Source organism: Ostrinia furnacalis, unplaced genomic scaffold, assembly GCF_004193835.3.
Source record: "Ostrinia furnacalis isolate ACB-3 unplaced genomic scaffold, ASM419383v2 OfSCF6651, whole genome shotgun sequence".
Classification (NCBI taxonomy): Eukaryota; Metazoa; Arthropoda; class Insecta; order Lepidoptera; family Crambidae; genus Ostrinia; species Ostrinia furnacalis.
In genome coordinates this window covers 242,014-260,049 of record NW_021136890.1, presented here as the reverse complement: position 1 = coordinate 260,049, position 18,036 = coordinate 242,014, and the positions used below count along the sequence as shown (strand labels likewise).

Here is an 18,036-nt window from a genome sequence, read left to right as displayed (position 1 = left end):
CACTAGATCTTAGTATAATCATAAATATGTTGTGCTGTATTAAATTGTGCCTAACCTTGAGTCATAGTCAACATGTAAGCAGTAAGTAAAGTAGGTACAACATGATGTTTTCTGTTTATTTACAAAGAAAGGGAGATGTAAAGTAAAGACATCACTATTTGCATTTCTGAACTGTCATTGTCTATGAATGTCTTGTCTATGCCTGTATCGCAAATCGGAAGCCATTAAAACCACAAGTTGTATTTTCCAAAATCAAGTTTTATTTACACATCCCAATGTGCCAACCATTTGACTCATAAATAGACCAACACTCCCTCCGCAAACTTCAGTCTTAGTCGGCCGATTCATTGTGCCCACTTTGATACACGTCCATATTAACAGCCCACCCCAAATATCGGCTGACAAAAAGTCGGTGGTCTGCGCTCTGGCAAAGTGATCTTCTTCTATCATTTAAGCTAAATTGCTATACGCCCGTATTCACAAACGATGCTTGCTTATGTGAAGCAGTAAATCGAACGCACAGCGTTGAATAGAGCTCTGTGATTGGTTCGTGTGTCACCCTGTGCGTCCACGTGCACTGGGAGACCTCATAGTAATGTTTGTGAATACGGGCGTTAGTGTGTTAAGTGTGGGTACACCATAATGCGACAGGACTTGAACTACAGACCTTCGAATCTGCAGTTCGATACTTATACCGGGCTATTGTCGCTTCAAAGGGGCCATCCATAAAGTACGTCACACGAATTTCATGATTTTTTTACCCCCCCTCCGTCCTTGTCACAAGTGGTCACATTTCCGAGACCCCCCCCCCCCTCCCTAGTGTGACGTCACATGTTTTGCAATTTCACATCGAAAAATTATTAAATTAACAGCAGTTCCGAAATTAGTTTNATTATTAAATTAACAGCAGTTCCGAAATTAGTTTTATTTCCATTTAAATTAAGTACATTTTTTTATGAAATCAACATTATCTATATATACAGTGTGTCCGGGCTTGTAGTGATCAAACTTTAAGGGCGAAATCTAGGGACAATTTTATCGATAAAAGTACTTCAAATTTGGGGCTTGACCAATGTATCGCAAAATTACAAGAATTTAAGTTTTTCATTTTTAGTTTTCACCTCTTCCTTCAAAAACAAGCGAAAGCGTGGGTAGCTTAACATTAATGAGCAAATATTTTATATCATGCGATAGCCAATAAAAATATGTATTAGTAGAAGTAGAAAATAGACACAAGTTTCATACATTTTATGGAAGTAAGAATGGATTGAATTAGAAAAATACATGACTTTTTTCACTTCTTTTTCAGTTATTTTCCAATACAAGAAAAACCAGGTCGTTAAAGTATGTTTTTTTTGCATTGTATTTTTAGTATTTGAGCTATTCTACAAAACGAGTGTAAATTTATTAGTCTACGTCTATTAGTTTCGACGNCAGTCCAATAAATTCAGAACATCTGTGGTGCTCAGATCTTTACTAGACCAGGGCTCTCAGGCATCTTTCATCACGGAATCGGCCGTGCAGTTGTTAGGTCTCAAAAAGATGCCTGGGAAAAGTTTAGTATCAGGCTTAGGCGGTGATAAAGGCTTGACTATGACGTCAAGTTCGGCAGTGCTCATCAAAATTCAATCCCGCCTAGACCCCAGCTTTGTCGTAACTGTCAAGGCTTACGTTTTGAACAAGGTAACTTCTTTGTTACCCACGAGGAAAGTTTCTTTTGAAATGACTCCAGCATTTTCGTCTATGGTCTTAGCAGATCCATTTTTTGATACTCCTAACAAAATAGATCTGCTTTTAGGAGCTGAAGTTTATAGCCAAATTTTGTTGGATGGTTTATACAAGGGTGCACCGGGTTCTTTAATTGCACAGAATACCAAGCTCGGTTGGATCCTCTCTGGCAGAACACTTCAGCAATTCAACCAAGACGAAACGTGCCATAATGTCATCGTAAATATGCACACTGAGATGTGTGACGACCATTTGCTGAAAAAATTTTGGGAATTGGAGGCTGAGCCGTCCTTACCCAAAATGAAAATGCTCACAGCAGAGGAACAAGCCTGTGAAGATTTATTTTCTCAGACTACTAAAAGAGATGTAGATGGTCGTTACATAGTTAAATTGCCTTTTAAATCAGTCGATCCGCCGTGTAAACAAGGTGATTCTAAACGTATTGCCTTCAAGAGGTTCCTCATGTTAGAAAACCGCTTGATAAAAAATCCTGACCTCAAAAGGGATTACACAAAGGTTATTCATGAATATCATGATATGAACCACATGGAAAAGGTTAGTGACCCCCTGTCTCCTGGTGTTTACATTCCTCATCATGTTGTGATACGGCAAGACAAGACGACCACCAAGAACCGCGTAGTATTTGACGCTTCTTGTACTGACTCAAACGGAGTTTCACTCAACGGTGATCTGATGATAGGTCCGACTCTACAACCAGAGCTGAGGCACTTGATTATGAGGTGGCGGTGCTTTCCGATTTCACTTGTCGCTGACATAGTGAAAATGTACCGACAAGTGAAGGTGGCGGAGGAGGATACAGATTTCCAAAGGATTTTATGGCGTGAAAACCGTGAGTCAGATGTGCAACATTATAGACTCCTAAGAGTTACCTTTGGGTTATCATGTGCACCCTACTTGGCTGTTCGAGCTCTACAGCAATTGGCTTATGACGAGGGTTCAGATTTTCCATTAGCCTCTCCTAGAGTCCTGAACGACTTCTATATGGATGATCTGTTAACGGGCTGTCACTCTGTATCCGAAGGAGCACAAATCTTCCAAGAAATGACTCAATTGCTAGCGCGTGGTGGGTTTCCTCTGCAAAAATGGTCAACAAATAATAAGGAGCTGGCAGCTTTGATGAATGAGGATACGCCTGCGAAAGATTTAGAGCTGAAAACAGACGATATTATGAAGATCTTGGGATTAGCTTGGGATAGAGAGTCTGATGAGTTTCGTTGTATAGTTACACTTCCTCCTTTAGAATGCCCAGTTACGAAACGTAAAGTCATCTCTGATATAGCTCGTTTGTACGATCCCTTGGGTTGGATAGCCCCGGCTATAACAATGGCTAAAATATTCATCCAAAGATTGTGGTTGTCGGGTATCGAATGGGACGATGGAAAGAGAATCACATATTCGAAAATAATGTAATAATGGAACAGATTTCACCTCGTCAAGTAAGTTTTTTTATAATTATTTTCATTATATTTTATTAAAGACATTGGCTTGATATATTTGAACAAAGTGTATATTTTTTTCTATACAAATACTTCTTACTGATGGATAAAAATTGACATCACATCTCAATATGTTAAAGAATGAATTTTGAATGATACCATAATTAATTTCTTTGTTTCAGCTGCGGGGATCTGACCAAATATGTCATCCTTAAGTGGCAGTGAGCTGATCGAGCTGCTGCACATGCTGTGGAGCCCCAACAAACACATGATGGGACGAGGATTCATTTGCCCTGATATTGGCCGAATAACAGTAAGTTGCTGTGCTCATGTTATGACAATTTTGTGGCTTTTGAGCTGGGCAAGGTATCAGGAACATGTATTTCCACCTGCCTAGTTCCTAGACAATATTTTATTGACCCATGAGTCAGATTAAAATAATAATAATAATAAAAATGGTGTTTTATTTTGCTTCAAACCTTTCTAGTCTTAAGCAAAAAAAAATTTTTTTTAAGGACTTGTATACAAAATGATATTTATATTCTGTTACTTACTGGTAAAGACTATTTAATAAATAACAAATTACATGCTGTAATGTCTGTCCACCTCAGGCCAAAGGTCCCATACTAAGTGGGCATAACCCTTTGAAGTATTTTCGTCGATAAAATTGTCTTTAGATTACGCCCTTAAAGTTTGATCACTACATGCCCGGACACACTGTATATAAAAGAAAGTCGTGTTAGTTACTTCGCTTATAACTCAAGAACGGCTGAACCGATTTAGCTGAAAATTGTCAGGGAGGTAGTTTAGAGCCAGGAGAAGGACATAGGATACTTTTTATCCCGTTATTTATTGCCATTAAGGCGGAACAAAGTTCGCCGGGTCAGCTAGTATCAAATATTTAAAACAATTGAAATGTGATGTCACGAAACTTAGGACCCCTCCCACACCTTGTCACACCATGTCACACTTTGTCAACCCCCTCCCCCCCTCTTTAGGTGTGACGTACTTTATGGATGACCCCAAATGGGCTGATATAGGGGATGGAAGCTTTTATAGGAACCCATTTTTTCTCACATTAATATGAAAAGTTTTTATGCTTCCTAACGCGTTGAGTGGTACTTAAGAAATTTATGTCGTAGATTCGACGTTCATACATAAACCATTAAAGATGTAATGTAACTTTTCAATGTACAGTGTTGCCAATGAGGAAAATCTATTACCATAGGTACATAGAAGATCGATACTATAAGAAGACAATTCATAATGGCATTTGCTTCTGAAATACCTCGGTTTTCATATTGGCCCCGTTTAGTTTTGTTCACATTGTAACGATCGTAGCTGAAATTGAAACTTTTAGTTTCACAGAATTGTTATTATTTCATGAATTAGGTATTTCAAGTTTTCAACAATCGTACCGCGAATTGGAGTTGGAACTTTGCAGACGATTTTTTATTTGTTTGTTTTCGCGCTCAGTTTGAGTATGATTTCGGGTGCAATAATATTTTACTATCTTCGAAACATTCTAGAACTCATTTTTATTATGTACCTACTAGCGGCCACGGTAACTTCGTACGTGTGGACCCCATTTTACCCCCTTAGGAATTCATTTTGCAAAATCCCGTCTTAGTGCACTACGTTCTAAAAAGAACCCCCATGCAAAATTTGAGACTCCTAGCACTTTTAGTTTCTGAGATTACGTGATGAGTGAGTCAGTCAGTGACCTTAAAAACAAAGAAAAATCGCTTGTATAATATTTTATTTTACTATGGATGTTTTGTTTCTGGGTTTTAAAATACATTTGCGTTTCTAAGTAAAAAATTCTGCAAGTAAAAACTTAATTCGAAATCCGACAGTTTTTCTTTTGAGAATACTTATGAGTTACCAAGAAATATGATAAGATACTGTAAAGGCCAAAAGGGCAATAGTGAAAACCCCAGAAAACTTACTATGAGCACCGAGGTCTTAAGTTTCGTTAATTAGGAAATGAATAATACTTAATTATAATTTTTATATTATCTTGTGTGTGGGTGTTGTACAAAAGGGTTGAATTTAAATACTTTGTGCGGTTTTCGTCACAACTTACATTGCTCCAATTTAATTTTAAATTCGACACAAACACGTCTAATTTTCATGTGTGAGGTGTCACTAAAGATCTTTAAACTCTTCCTACTTAATATTCTTCTGATTTTTGTTGCAGGTACTAAAACAGACTTCAACCTTCGCTGGTTGGTCTTCCTTCCATGCCAAGCTGTAGATCCTGGTAAGAATTGCAGTGGTGATAACGAAAGGTATGTGGATATTACTTATTTTGTAGCTAAATATTACTAAGAATTATTTATTTATTTAAGGCCGGGTAGCAGAGAAAATGGCGAAAATGAGGTTTTCATTTTTCATTTTTGAGGTACTAAACAGTAAAATTAAAGGCTAAGATTTTTATGGGGCATAGTTGAGGATATTTTCTAGGGCTATTAACGGATGGAAACACGATTTGATGAAGTTGACTCGATAGAATAAATTCCCAAAGTTACCTCGTTACCTCTAGTTTTATTTTTAAAATAAGCGATTTGAGATTCTAAATCTTTTACTAAACTAAAGTTCAGAAATAACTTGAGGGCTTTTAACGGATGAAAATTATCCAAGCTCTAAATAATCGCTACTACGAGTAACTGATCATAAAATGTTTTTCCAATCGCTCAAGCTCCTGAGGATCTACCGATAGGTCGGGTGACGTAATCTTGAAATTCTTTTAGCCGGCGCGGAACTTTCGGAAGGTCGGGTGACGCCACGCCTCTTTGAACCGTGTTTACTTTGGCAGTTATATTCTATATTTATTCGATTCTAAAATATATTCCCAAAAATTTTGAAAGTTGTTTTAATTTGTATCACTTGGATATGATTTGTATTAGAAAGTGTGACGCTTGAACGGATGGAAGTCAACCTAACCTAACCAACTGCGTATTTCTATACTGTGTAGCCGCGAGAGCTCTTTGGCGCGCTGTCTTCGGCGAAGTATTGCGCGCGCAGATTTTGACAGCGCGAAATACCTACTTTAGCAGAAATACCAAGCCTTAAAACTTTGCACTCCTCCAATCAACCTTAGGGTCAAACTGAGAATGTCGTAGGCGGTACAAAATTATAGATAGCTAAAATAAGATTATAAATATTATGTAAATAACATATGAATAGATACATTGACATTATATATATTTATATAAGATGGATGACAAACAAAAGGAGAAAAAAAGAAGAAGAAAACAATGAAAAACAAAAAAAAAATTGAACAGAAATTGTGAAGATGGGATACTATCAAGAAAATCATGACCCTAATACTGTTAGATTGCTCCTTCTTTCCTCCATCTATGACTTATTAGGTTTTCTCAAGTCACCTGTAAATTGAAAAGGCAGGCAAAATACATATTTAATTATCTTTCTTTGCCTTTGTTGTCTGACGTTAATTTATTGGACCTACGCCAACAACAGCTAAGATGTAAATTAGATATTTTGACACCTCACCTCCCCAAGGGCAGGGCGAATTAAAATGAAACTGAACGCGGGTATCGAAGAATAATACCTCATTAAGCGAATCGATAAGCTATTATTTTCACTTGGCCGTACCCGTACCTCGGAGAGCACGAGAAGTTTTGCGTTCTCAGTAACTTGTACGTACAGTCAGCTCGGAATATGAGGTGGAGAGTTTTTATAAGATGATGAAATTGGGACAGTTAGCAGGAAGGCGCTGGACGCAGACCGCTACCAACCGGGCAACATGGAAAGCATTGGGGGAGGCCTATGTTCAGCAGTGGACGTCCTATGGCTGAGATGATGATGATGATGGTGATGAAATTGGATTCTAATTCTCTAAAAACATTATTTTATCTACGAGTATATTTGTACCTTGTTGAGCTTTAGGCGACAATAGCCTAGGGTTCAGCTACCGTGTTTTTTGTATGGAGTTTGACAGATTTTTGACGTTTGTCAAAGTTAAAGTAAGATGGTGCAACCCAGCCTTAGAATACATTAGCGAGTTAACAGAAATAGTTCATTAATTTGTTGGTTTGGTTTTTCATTTGTTCAGGAATTTTTTAATCTAGCTGGTAGACCAGTGTATATTTAACCTTCTGTCACTATAATTACATAATTAAGCGTGTCCTGTGATCAAAATACTGGATTTCTTACCAATAGTACCGACCTAAAGGTATATGCATTTACATATTAATTTAACTTGCTTTAATTAAAGAAATTGATATTGCTCATGTATGAGCAAGACTAAATCAGTTTTGACGCGTTTGTGTCTTCCAATGTAATAAACCATTTTGTGTAGTAATTACGACTGTAATCAAACTGGAGTTACACGGATTGTGGGGATCGCAGTGTAATTACACTGACGAGTCGGCTTTCAGAGGTTTAGTGGTAAGTGTTGGCTATAGGTTAATGAACGCCTCCAGACGTTAGATGTACCTTACAGTTCGTTCGTTCGTTTCAGCTGAAAGACGTCCACTGCTGGACAAAAGCCTCCCCCAAGGATTTCCACAAAGACCGGTCCTGCGCCGCTCCCATCTAGGCACCTGCCGAGACCTTCACCAGATCGTCGGTCCACCTAGTGGGAGGCTTGGCCATGCTACGTCTTCCGGCTCGTGGTCGCCACTTAAGAACTTTCCTGCCCCAGAGACCATCAGCTCTTCGAGCTATGTGCCCCGCCCACTGCCGCTTGATTTTGGCGATTCTGCGGGCTATGTCAGTCACTTTGCTTCTCCTACAGCTCTCCTCATATCTGATTCGATCACGCAGGGAAACTCCGAGCATAGCACGCTCCACCTTACAATGTCGGCAAATAAACCACTCATTGCAATCGTAAAGGCGATAACAGATCAGATCATCATTATCATCATCATTTCAGCCACAGGTCGTCCTCTGCTGAACATAGGCCTCCCCCAATGATTTCCATATAGCGCGGTTGGTAGCGGCCTGCATCCAGCGCCTTCCCGCTACCTTTGTGAGGTCGTGGTCTTTGTGGGTAGACGTCCTACGCTGCTTTTGCCTTCACCCCAAATCAGACCAAAATGGCACATATCGTATTGTCAGTTTGTGCTATGTCGACTACGAATTTTGCAGAGCTGATGGCACATCCCCTTCGGTCGCTCGTTCGTAATCGACAGGAGTTCTTGATATTTCAATAAACGAAACTATTCCCACCTGTCGTTTCCACCGCTGCAACTCCTGTGTAGCCAGGATCTACAGCTTGACAGCCAATAAAAACTTAACCAGTGAAAGTCCAGCTTTTCCAATAGTAGATCACAGAGTCTTTAAGTTGCTTATTTTTTGTTGGGGTTTACAAAAAGTGGAAGATCATTTTATGGTGATTTTGAGGCAGCAATACAGCCATGGACTGTCGTAAACTAAAATGATGACGGCAAAAATGCTTTTGGCAGGATCAAAGCCATATTTTGGAAGACTGTACTATTCTCTGAAAGGGGTAGCATATGGGGTGCCGTATTGCGACTTTATTGCAGTACTTAAAAGTTGTCGAAACGGCCGCGAAGCGAACGGAAACGTTCGAGAAGACATTATCGATATAAGTATTACAGAATCGAACTTTTGCTCGCTGAGTTATGCCCGCCTTTGATGTCGATAAAGTTGGTTTTCTTTTCCCAATTTCGAGAATATGGGGGTAAATGACTATTGTTCATTCAAAGTTACTTCTTTGTTACATAAATGAAGTCACTCATTACAACTCATGCAATAGTGACTGAGTTTCTTGCGCTGCTTCTTCTCAGCACTGGCCCATTTGTCCCGAAGCAGTGGTAGAGTTAATACTCGGGCCTGTAAAAGTGCTTTTTAAAAGCCTACTTACAAAAATATGTTTTTTACACAAAACAGTCACTGTGTTTTTAACACAAAACTCTTGTAAACAATGTCTTCGTAACATATTATTTACTAATCTTTTTATATCAAGAATATTGTTGACTTCCTTCATAAAAAAGGAAGATTGTTATCAAAGCGAGTGCGTAAATCAACTTTTTCTTCCTGAAATCATCCTTCTCACCTTCCAAACAGACGAAACGTTTTTTATTAATGTGTTTTTCATCATCCCAGCAATGTAAATCTCAACATGCCGTCGTGTTGTAGCTCATAATTATTTTCAGATGAATTTGTCCAAAATGAAACTCGCCATTGTGGGGCGTTCAGTTCTGAACGAGCGAGAGCGGAAAATTAAAAAGGTGTCCTACTAGCAAATGTCGAGATTTTGTACGCGTGAACTCGCAGTTAAAATCACCTTTAATCGTTTCAGCCAAATGACGTCAAGTGCTGAACAAAGGCCTCCCCCAATCATTACCAAAACAACCGGTCCTGCGTTGCCCGCGTCCAGGTACTTCCCGCGACCTTCACCAGATCATCGGTCCACCTAGCCTACCCACCCACACTACGTCTTCCGGCCAGTTAGTCAAAATATTGAATTTTGCATCAAAGCCTTGGCATATCTAGGGTTCTTTTTCAGGGGATTAGTGTGATACTAATCCCCTGAAAAAGATCATCATAGTACTATTAACTATCGGCTTCAAATCAGTAGCCCAACATCCTATTATCCTGGGACACCAGACCATTCTGGGGGCTATACAGTGTGTTTGGGATAAGGCTAGCGACAACTTTACGGCGATGTCATTATCAATTATATCAACAAAAATGCCCCCAAAACGTGCCCGTGAAAACTGATTTTTTTGACAAAAACTAAAATTCATTAATTTTTTTTAAGTTTTTTGGTCTTTATTTTTCATTTTTGTGTTTTTTTTAATGACACATATTATTGGCTTACAAATACTATTTTTTATTTATCTGTAAGATGGGCACATAAGAAATACAAACAATTTTTATGTATAGTCATATAATAAAATAAGCCCCCACATTCCAAGAAAAGAGGGGGGTTGACATCACAACATCGCCTTAAATTATCGCTAGCCTTATTCCAAACAAACTGTATACGCGCATGTAAAGCCAATGGCAGAACTAAGCGCACACACCACGCTCAGCTCATGTAAATGACAGTGGTCTTAGGATAAAATTAAATATTTCCCGTGTCAACACAGCGGGTGAATGAATCTTTCTTGAAACACTGTTTTGTTAGTACTTTAGGTTCACTTAAGAATAAAGAATATTTAAAACAGTCCTTTATTATTTCCTATTCTGCAATTCTATTGGGATATACTTTATAACCCAGTTTTGCATACATGTGTTAGAATACCTGTAGGTACATACCTGAATGATACTTTTTAATATTACATGTAAACTATAATTTGTTTTTACTTTCTATAATACCACTTACCACACACACCAAGTACCTATTGTACAGCCGCCATATTAACTGTCAGATAAAGATAAAACTCCTGTTAGCGAATTAAAATTTGTTGTAACTTCCGGCTTCTTAATAATTTAGAATTTAACTAAGACTTCCGGTTATGAATAATAATAATTAATATTTCTTATATATTATTTAATTAATGAGCCAACTTCCTTTAATTCCTAATCGAAAATAAATATTGTAAAATGAGAAATTCCAACTTCCGGTTCCGTTTAAATATTAATTATAAAATAGTTATTCGGTGCTAGTACAGTAATAAAATGTTGAGTTAAATTGACTGAATTTGACCATTTTTGACCGGTCATTTATGGTATTTGACCATCGTGACTAGTCAGATTCAGTCAATTTACATAATAATATCTAGTGTCACTCGAGAAGGTATAACTGTAGAAATGTTTAATGTTGGAAAGTTATAATAATTGGCCTACAATATCTACTAAAAACATTGTTATTACAAATTGATATTGTGCTGTGTACTAGGGCATGTAATATCGGAAGGTTTTCAATTCCGATATTGGATTCCGATATTAGATCTCAATATCGGAATTGAGTTCATCCCAACTAATCCCAACTTCCCAACTAATATTATAAATGCGAAAGTAACTCTGTCTGTCTGTCTGTCTGTCTGTTACGCTTTCCCGCTTAAACCTCGCAACCGATTTTGATGAAATTTGGCATAGAGATACTTTGAGTCCCGGGAAAGAACATAGGATAGTTTTTATCCCGGTTTTTGAAACAGGGACGCGCGCGATAAAGTTTTTCTGTGACAGACAAAATTCCACGCGGGCGAAGCCGCGGGCGGAAAGCTAGTGTGCTATAAAATTAATATTTGGTTATATTCGTAAGAATTCTGGATTGTTTACAATAAAATAATGATTTTAATCAAAATCTTTAATTTGGTACAAAACAGCACTTCATAAAAGTATGTATTTTAAAACCATTTTTACGTTATGGGTATCCATTGCATTTGGTTTTTTATGTGACAAGAGGCAAACGAGCAGATGGATCACCTTATAATGAATGGTTACTGATAATGAGCCTATATGGACTAGCAAATAATTAAAGTGTTTTTGTAAAATCACAGGTATCAAACAAACTTTTACTACTTCATTATATTGCCCTGTTTTATGTTGGCGGAACGAATTTTAGTCATTCAAATCACGTGTTACAAAAATTGGAGAGAGTGGTAAAAAACTTGAATATGCTTGTAATTTGTTCCTTTTTGATTATCGATGTACAACTCACAAAACCACGAGCCATCATCATCATCATGTCAGCCATAGGACGTCCACTGCTGAACACAGGCTCCGATGCTGATTTTCACAATGGCCGGTTGGTGGCGGCCTGTATCCAGCGCCTTCCTGCTACCTTTATGAGGTCGTCGGTCCACCTTGTGGTTATGAGTCCTACGCTGCGCTTTCCGGTACGTGGCCTCCACTTCAGAACCTTGCTGCCTCATCGTCCGTCTGTTTTGCGAACTAAGGCAGAACCGTTGGAAGACCTTATCACAATGCTCGAAGACCTTAATCGAGTTTCCCAACAGGTAGGCCTTCGGATGAATATGGAAAAAACGAAGCTTATGTCGAATGTCCATGTTTCTCCTTACCCAATTTCGGTTAGGAGCTCGATTCTCGAGATTGTTGACAAGTAAATATTGTTAGGTTATACATAATTATAATATACTTTAGTTAGACTGTCTAATTATATTATTAATGTTTTCTAAGTAATAACTTTCAGAGTCCATTTAATTGTCTCATTACGATAATTTTACACTGCACTTCCGGTTCGTGATCTCATGTTGTGATTTGTAGTGTTGTATAAAATTAAAATCAAAACAGTAAAATGTTAATATCAATTTTATTTAAAATAATGATTAATTACAATATTTTTAGAACATTGTTATAATAATAAATATTTTTTATCAAAATGCGCCGGGGTTTCCGCTTCCGATCACACCGCAGCGAAAACCACGTTAGCATTTTGGGAATAATGGCGGGCGGTCGTTGGTGAACTATCGTGTCGAACGGATTACTCTGCTGAAATGTAATTGTGTAATACTGATGAGTAATACTGTTGTACAAGTTATACAATAAATACTGTCAAGAAATAAAGGAAACCTTATATACATACATCAAAATAATTCAGGGACAGCAATTTAGCGATGATATAGAGTGCTTACAAAAAACCGGAAAGTTAAATAAAAAGAGTACACTGAATTCTTTGAGCGCTTTCCTGGATTCAAACCAAATTTTGCGAGTAGGCGGAAGACTTCACCATGCTCATATCAGCGAAGATATGAAGCACCCCATAATTATTCCCCACAAGTCACACCTCACTACTCTTTTGATTCGACAAGCTCACGAGTCCACTATGCACGGAGGTCCTCAACTCATGCTAAACTATTTAAGGAGCACTTACTGGATCATCAACGTTAAGGGCCTCGTGAGACAGTACGTAAGAAGGTGTGTGACTTGTATTCGTCATTCCGCACAACCCAATCAACCATTTATGGGTCAATTACCCTCTTCTAGAGTCACTGCACATCGACCTTTTCTTGCATGTGGAGTAGACTACGCAGGCCCAATCAGCATACGGGTATCAAAGGGTCGAGGTCATCGCTCCACAAAGGGATATATCTGCTTATTTATTTGCATGTCCACTAGGGCCATACATCTTGAAGCAGTCAGCGACATGACTTCTCAAGGATTCTTAGCAGCGTTTAAGAGATTTGTAGCTAGGCGAGGTCATGTCGCAGATATGTGGAGCGACAACGGTACCACCTTCGTTGGAAGTGCCCGAGAGCTAAGGGATCTGTTCGATGTGGAAAGGTCGAGCGTTGCACAAGAGATCGCAAATTGGTTATCTTCTAATCAAACCAATTGGCACTTTATCCCTCCACGTTCTCCAAACTTTGGAGGACTTTGGGAGGCTGGTATAAAGTCCACTAAGTACCACCTTAAAAGAGTGATAGGAAACAGCACCCTTACCTTTGAGGAAATGACTACAACTTTGTCACAAATTGAGGCATGCCTTAATTCTAGACCTATCACTCAGTTATCCTGCAATCCAGAAGATCCTTGCCCATTGACACCGGGTCATTTTCTGGTGGGAGAACCATTAGTGCTGGTACCTGAGGTTAATTACGAGACCTCGAACATAAGCAGCCTCAAACGTTGGCATCTCACCCAAAGAATGGTACAGGACTTTTGGCGTCGATGGTCGCAAGAATATTTAACCCAATTGCAGCATCGATACAAATGGACCAATCAAATTACGGAGCCGGAGATCGGAGATGTGGTTCTAGTCAAGGAAGATGACCTTCCCCCTGCTAGATGGCTCTTCGGACAAGTCACTGATAAGCATCCTGGCTCAGATAAAATTACTAGAGTCGTAACTTTGAAATATAAAGACAATTTTATTAAGAGACCTGTTTCTAAATTAATAATATTGCCTGTCAATGATAATATTAGTCATTAAGTTATTTAAAAATAAGTACTGATTGTATGCTTAAATAAGTAAATCAAATAGTACTCGTATTACACTGCTATCTATTTTCATCTTTATTGTATCTTGTTCCAACCTTTTAACTATTTATTTGTTATTATTTTAAGGACTCCGTCCATGGCGGGCGGAATGTTCAATGTTAAGCTTCATATATGTAGTGTATTGAGTTACCGATAGATGGCGCTGTCTGTAGGTTGAATCGCGGTATGTAAGTTTTAGACGGCCCCTACATATACTCAAATTTGGTTCGGAATAAAAGAGACTTGCCACTGGAATCTTGGTTTTATTCAAGTTACTACCTGTGGGCTTTTTGGGACTTGTACATCATGTAAAGTACATTATTATGATATTAACTAGAGCGATGTAGCCAACACATCGCGAATCGATCACAACACAGACATTCCTACACAAAATTCATATTTTGGAGTGATTAAACTTACCTACTATTGCTTATACAATACACATTTTTTTTTCACTGTTATTTTTTGGTTTAGTAGTGTCAATTGTCATAAATCTTATTGACATTATGTATACCTATTTAGTCGATAACACTATCCTAATGCAGTCTTTGATGACACCAAATCTAACCATTCCTTCTCCATTTAATTCGATATTATCAGCACGTTCCAATGATGTTACGCTGGCCTTGACTTTGTTCCTCGTTCCTGCGCTGCGGCGGGTCATTGTTAAGTCAACTTGTTGCAAGGGAAAAATTGGGTTAGACGCAGTGAACGATAAGGCATAGAAGCTTTAAGCTTGTTTTGGCAGTTGAGGATTCGTAAGTTGTAAGACGTATTTTTTGTATTGGTAAAATTAAAAAAAATACATCAAATTGGGTTATTGCTATTTAGTTTGGGGAAAGAAAAAAACTATTTTTTGGTAATATAATACAAAATGTAAAAAAAAACTCATGGATATTTTTATAGCTGTAACTTCTACCTATGTTAAATCGTATCATCAGTGTTTTCACACATTTGTTTTCACATCTTATAGCAATTATTAGGTACTTACCCTTATTTTCCATCAGGTGAGATAGAGGCTTTCTTGTTGTGGATAAAAAAAAGGATAAATACCAAACGGGCTCTTTGGTGTACCTGTAACCTAGCTGTAAAGTTCTCTCTAAACTTTTTTCACTTGCTGTTGAAGGATTCGAAACCCTATCACTTTTGCAATAAAAGGCACGTGCAACTGAATCGGCATGCTCCCTGCAGGAAAGAAGTGAGATTTTATTTTCTGTACTTAACCCGGCGCCAATGACGTGAAAATAATTGCAAAGACAATGACCCCGGGTCATATTGACCCATACTTCATCGATCATTTTTCAGGAAATTGAACAAGTAATCTTAATTTTAATTACTGTCTATGTTTATAGGGTTATTTACTGAGCTAAGAAAATAAAAATAAAACTAATACATAATATTAATCAATTTATTATAAATTTTTAAACAAAACATGTAAAAAACATGTATAAAAACACAACGAGTTAATTTTTTTTGTTTTTGGTAAAGATTTTTAGTATTTATAGCAATCAACAATGTTATATGGTGAAAAAGAGATAAAAACAACTTCTTATATGCAGATACAATGAGATCAGTCTTCTACTTCATCATTTAGAGCCATGGAACTGCTGCAACTGGTGCAGTATGTAATCAAATGGTCTGGGCATATAAATGTGGCATGACGCACTTGCTGGCGTCGTACTAATGCAAGGTCGAGATTATCCGAAGACTGAGTCCCCATTACTTGCGTCTTTTTCACATTCGTTGCCATTTCTAAGTTCTGGCTAATACAGCCTGAAATTCTTCACTCTCGGAATCCGACTCTTCTAGCAGCGCTTCATTCTTGCTGGGTCATTTAACAAAGTAATTCTGACTAAAACTTAAAAAAGAACAACATAAGCTAGCACTAAACACAAAATAAGGAATAGAAGTAAGCCACAAAATCACCGCGCCACCGATGACGCCGGGTCATAATGACCCGTTTTAATTTGAAGCCTATTTATTTCGCTACGCAACCCGAGTCACACTGAGTTAACTAACGGAATGGACTTAGGAAGGTTGTATCTCCAGCTATACGAACGCTCGAACCACAAAATGGACGCAAAAAAAAATTATGAACGTTTGAAAATGCCTCGGGTCAATATGACCCAGCGTCATTGACGCCGGGTTAAAGTTTTTACACACTGATTAATTTACACAGCCACAACTACCTACGTAATCTAGAACTCAGAATTTTATTTTAGGTATTTAGACTGTTCATCATTTTTTGCTTTGCATCTTAATAAACCAGCTTCCTCGTTGTGATTAAAAATTTTTTTTTGGAAGTAGGCTTTTAAAAGTAAAAAAAAAATAAAATTGTTTATTTGGCACAACACATTAAAATTACAAATTAAAACTTAAAACTAAAAATAAAATTGTACCAAACAGGTCCTCGCTCAGCATATGCCAAGGCACGAAGTACCTCGACGCTGATATTCTGCGAGCACCGTTTAAAGAGAGGGCGTCCAGCCAGCGTTACAAAATACAATGAAAAGACAAACTTTATAAAATTAAAAAATAAACACAGAACAGAATACGTAAAAAACACACTCATATCGGTTTGCTCCAACATGCCATTGTTTCTTTTTATTTAATAATAAATTCACAAAATAATATAACTACTATATTAAATAACCTTATAATTTATACTATATTAAAGGAACATATTTTCTAATTATTTATTATCAGTACATTTACACATCCCAGTATTAACCCTACCACTGCTTCTGGACAATAAATGGGCCAGTGCTGAGAAGAAGCAGCGCAAGAAACTCACTATTATCAGCCTCTTTTTCAATCAGCAGTAATCCAGTTTCAAAAATGATAACTATGTTCTGCCACTTACCCAAATAAAAATTTTGTTCAAAACAAATTACCAACATTTTAAAACTAAATTGGCCTGAACTAAAAATACTGACACGTGCACCGTAACACCTTTTATGAGAAGGTCATTTTTCTGCGTTAGCAACAGAATAACGTAAAAATATCACCGCGCAATGACCGGCAACCCGTAAACGCTTTGAGGCCGAAACCTCTCGGCCGAACGGTTCGGCTTCGGCCTAATGGGCCGAACAGTGTTAACGTTCAGTGCGAGTACAGGTTATAAACAGATTGGATTGGCGCAGGCAGTTTAATTCGGGTTTAGTGCCAGTGGCAGTTAGAACAATGGAGCAATTTTCAGTGAGTTCACTACACAGAATTAAAAAAAAGAAAGTGAGCTAAGCGTGTGCTCAAATTGTTAATAGACCTTCTATTCCGTGTGTCGGCCATTTGGTGTAGTGGTTTGAAACGGACTACGGTTCGATTCCCGCACAGTACAAACATTTGTGTGCATGAACATGTTTGTTTGTGACTGGGTGTTTTCTATGTATAATAAGTATGTATTTACAAAAAAAAAGTGTTTAAGTATGTTTATATCCGTTGTCTAGTACCCATAGTACATAAGCTTTGCTTAGTTTGGGACTAGAAGCGCAGTTTAAAATGTCTAAGGATATTTATTCATATTTTTATTGATTTATTCCAGAAATGTGAACTTTAACTTAATATTTAGGTCGTTTACACTCTCAGAACTCAACCAAAGTGTTAAAACAGTTCACATGGATTCTACTGTTTCCATCTATAATGTGGTGAAAGATAATCATGCACATTTTGATTATCAAAAATGGTCAAAATTAAATGATTGTTTTCTCCAAATTAAATCAACCAATCTGGAAACCATTGGAGGAGGCCTATGTTCAGCACGTCTACTGCTCTTATGGCTGAAATGATGATGATGATCAATCCTATAATCAGAGGTGGAATTGTGTAAAGCAATCGTAATCATTTGACAGTTCATAACGTAAGATAAAGTCAGTCATACAAAGCGTTTGACAGAATAATCGTTCGTTATGAACTGTCAAATGATAACGATGGCTTTACACAATTCCACCTCAGATTGTATGTTGTATCATCA

General features: G+C 37.7%; 1 protein-coding gene and 1 long non-coding RNA gene across 2 annotated transcripts; both read left to right on the top strand.

Annotated features, from left to right (window-relative positions):
- Positions 1-1,440: 1,440 nt before the first annotated feature.
- LOC114362593 (uncharacterized) lies at positions 1,441-3,123 on the top strand (the record flags this gene model as incomplete). The annotated part of the gene is made up of 1 exon (XM_028318045.1): positions 1,441-3,123. A coding segment is annotated over exon 1 (1,581 nt), but the record flags the coding sequence as incomplete, so codon positions are not given.
- On the top strand, positions 3,124-3,623 carry LOC114362597 (uncharacterized). Its single transcript, XR_003656700.1, has 2 exons — positions 3,124-3,185; positions 3,368-3,623. It is a non-coding gene; the product is annotated as an uncharacterized LOC114362597 (long non-coding RNA).
- Positions 3,624-18,036: the final 14,413 nt, after the last annotated feature.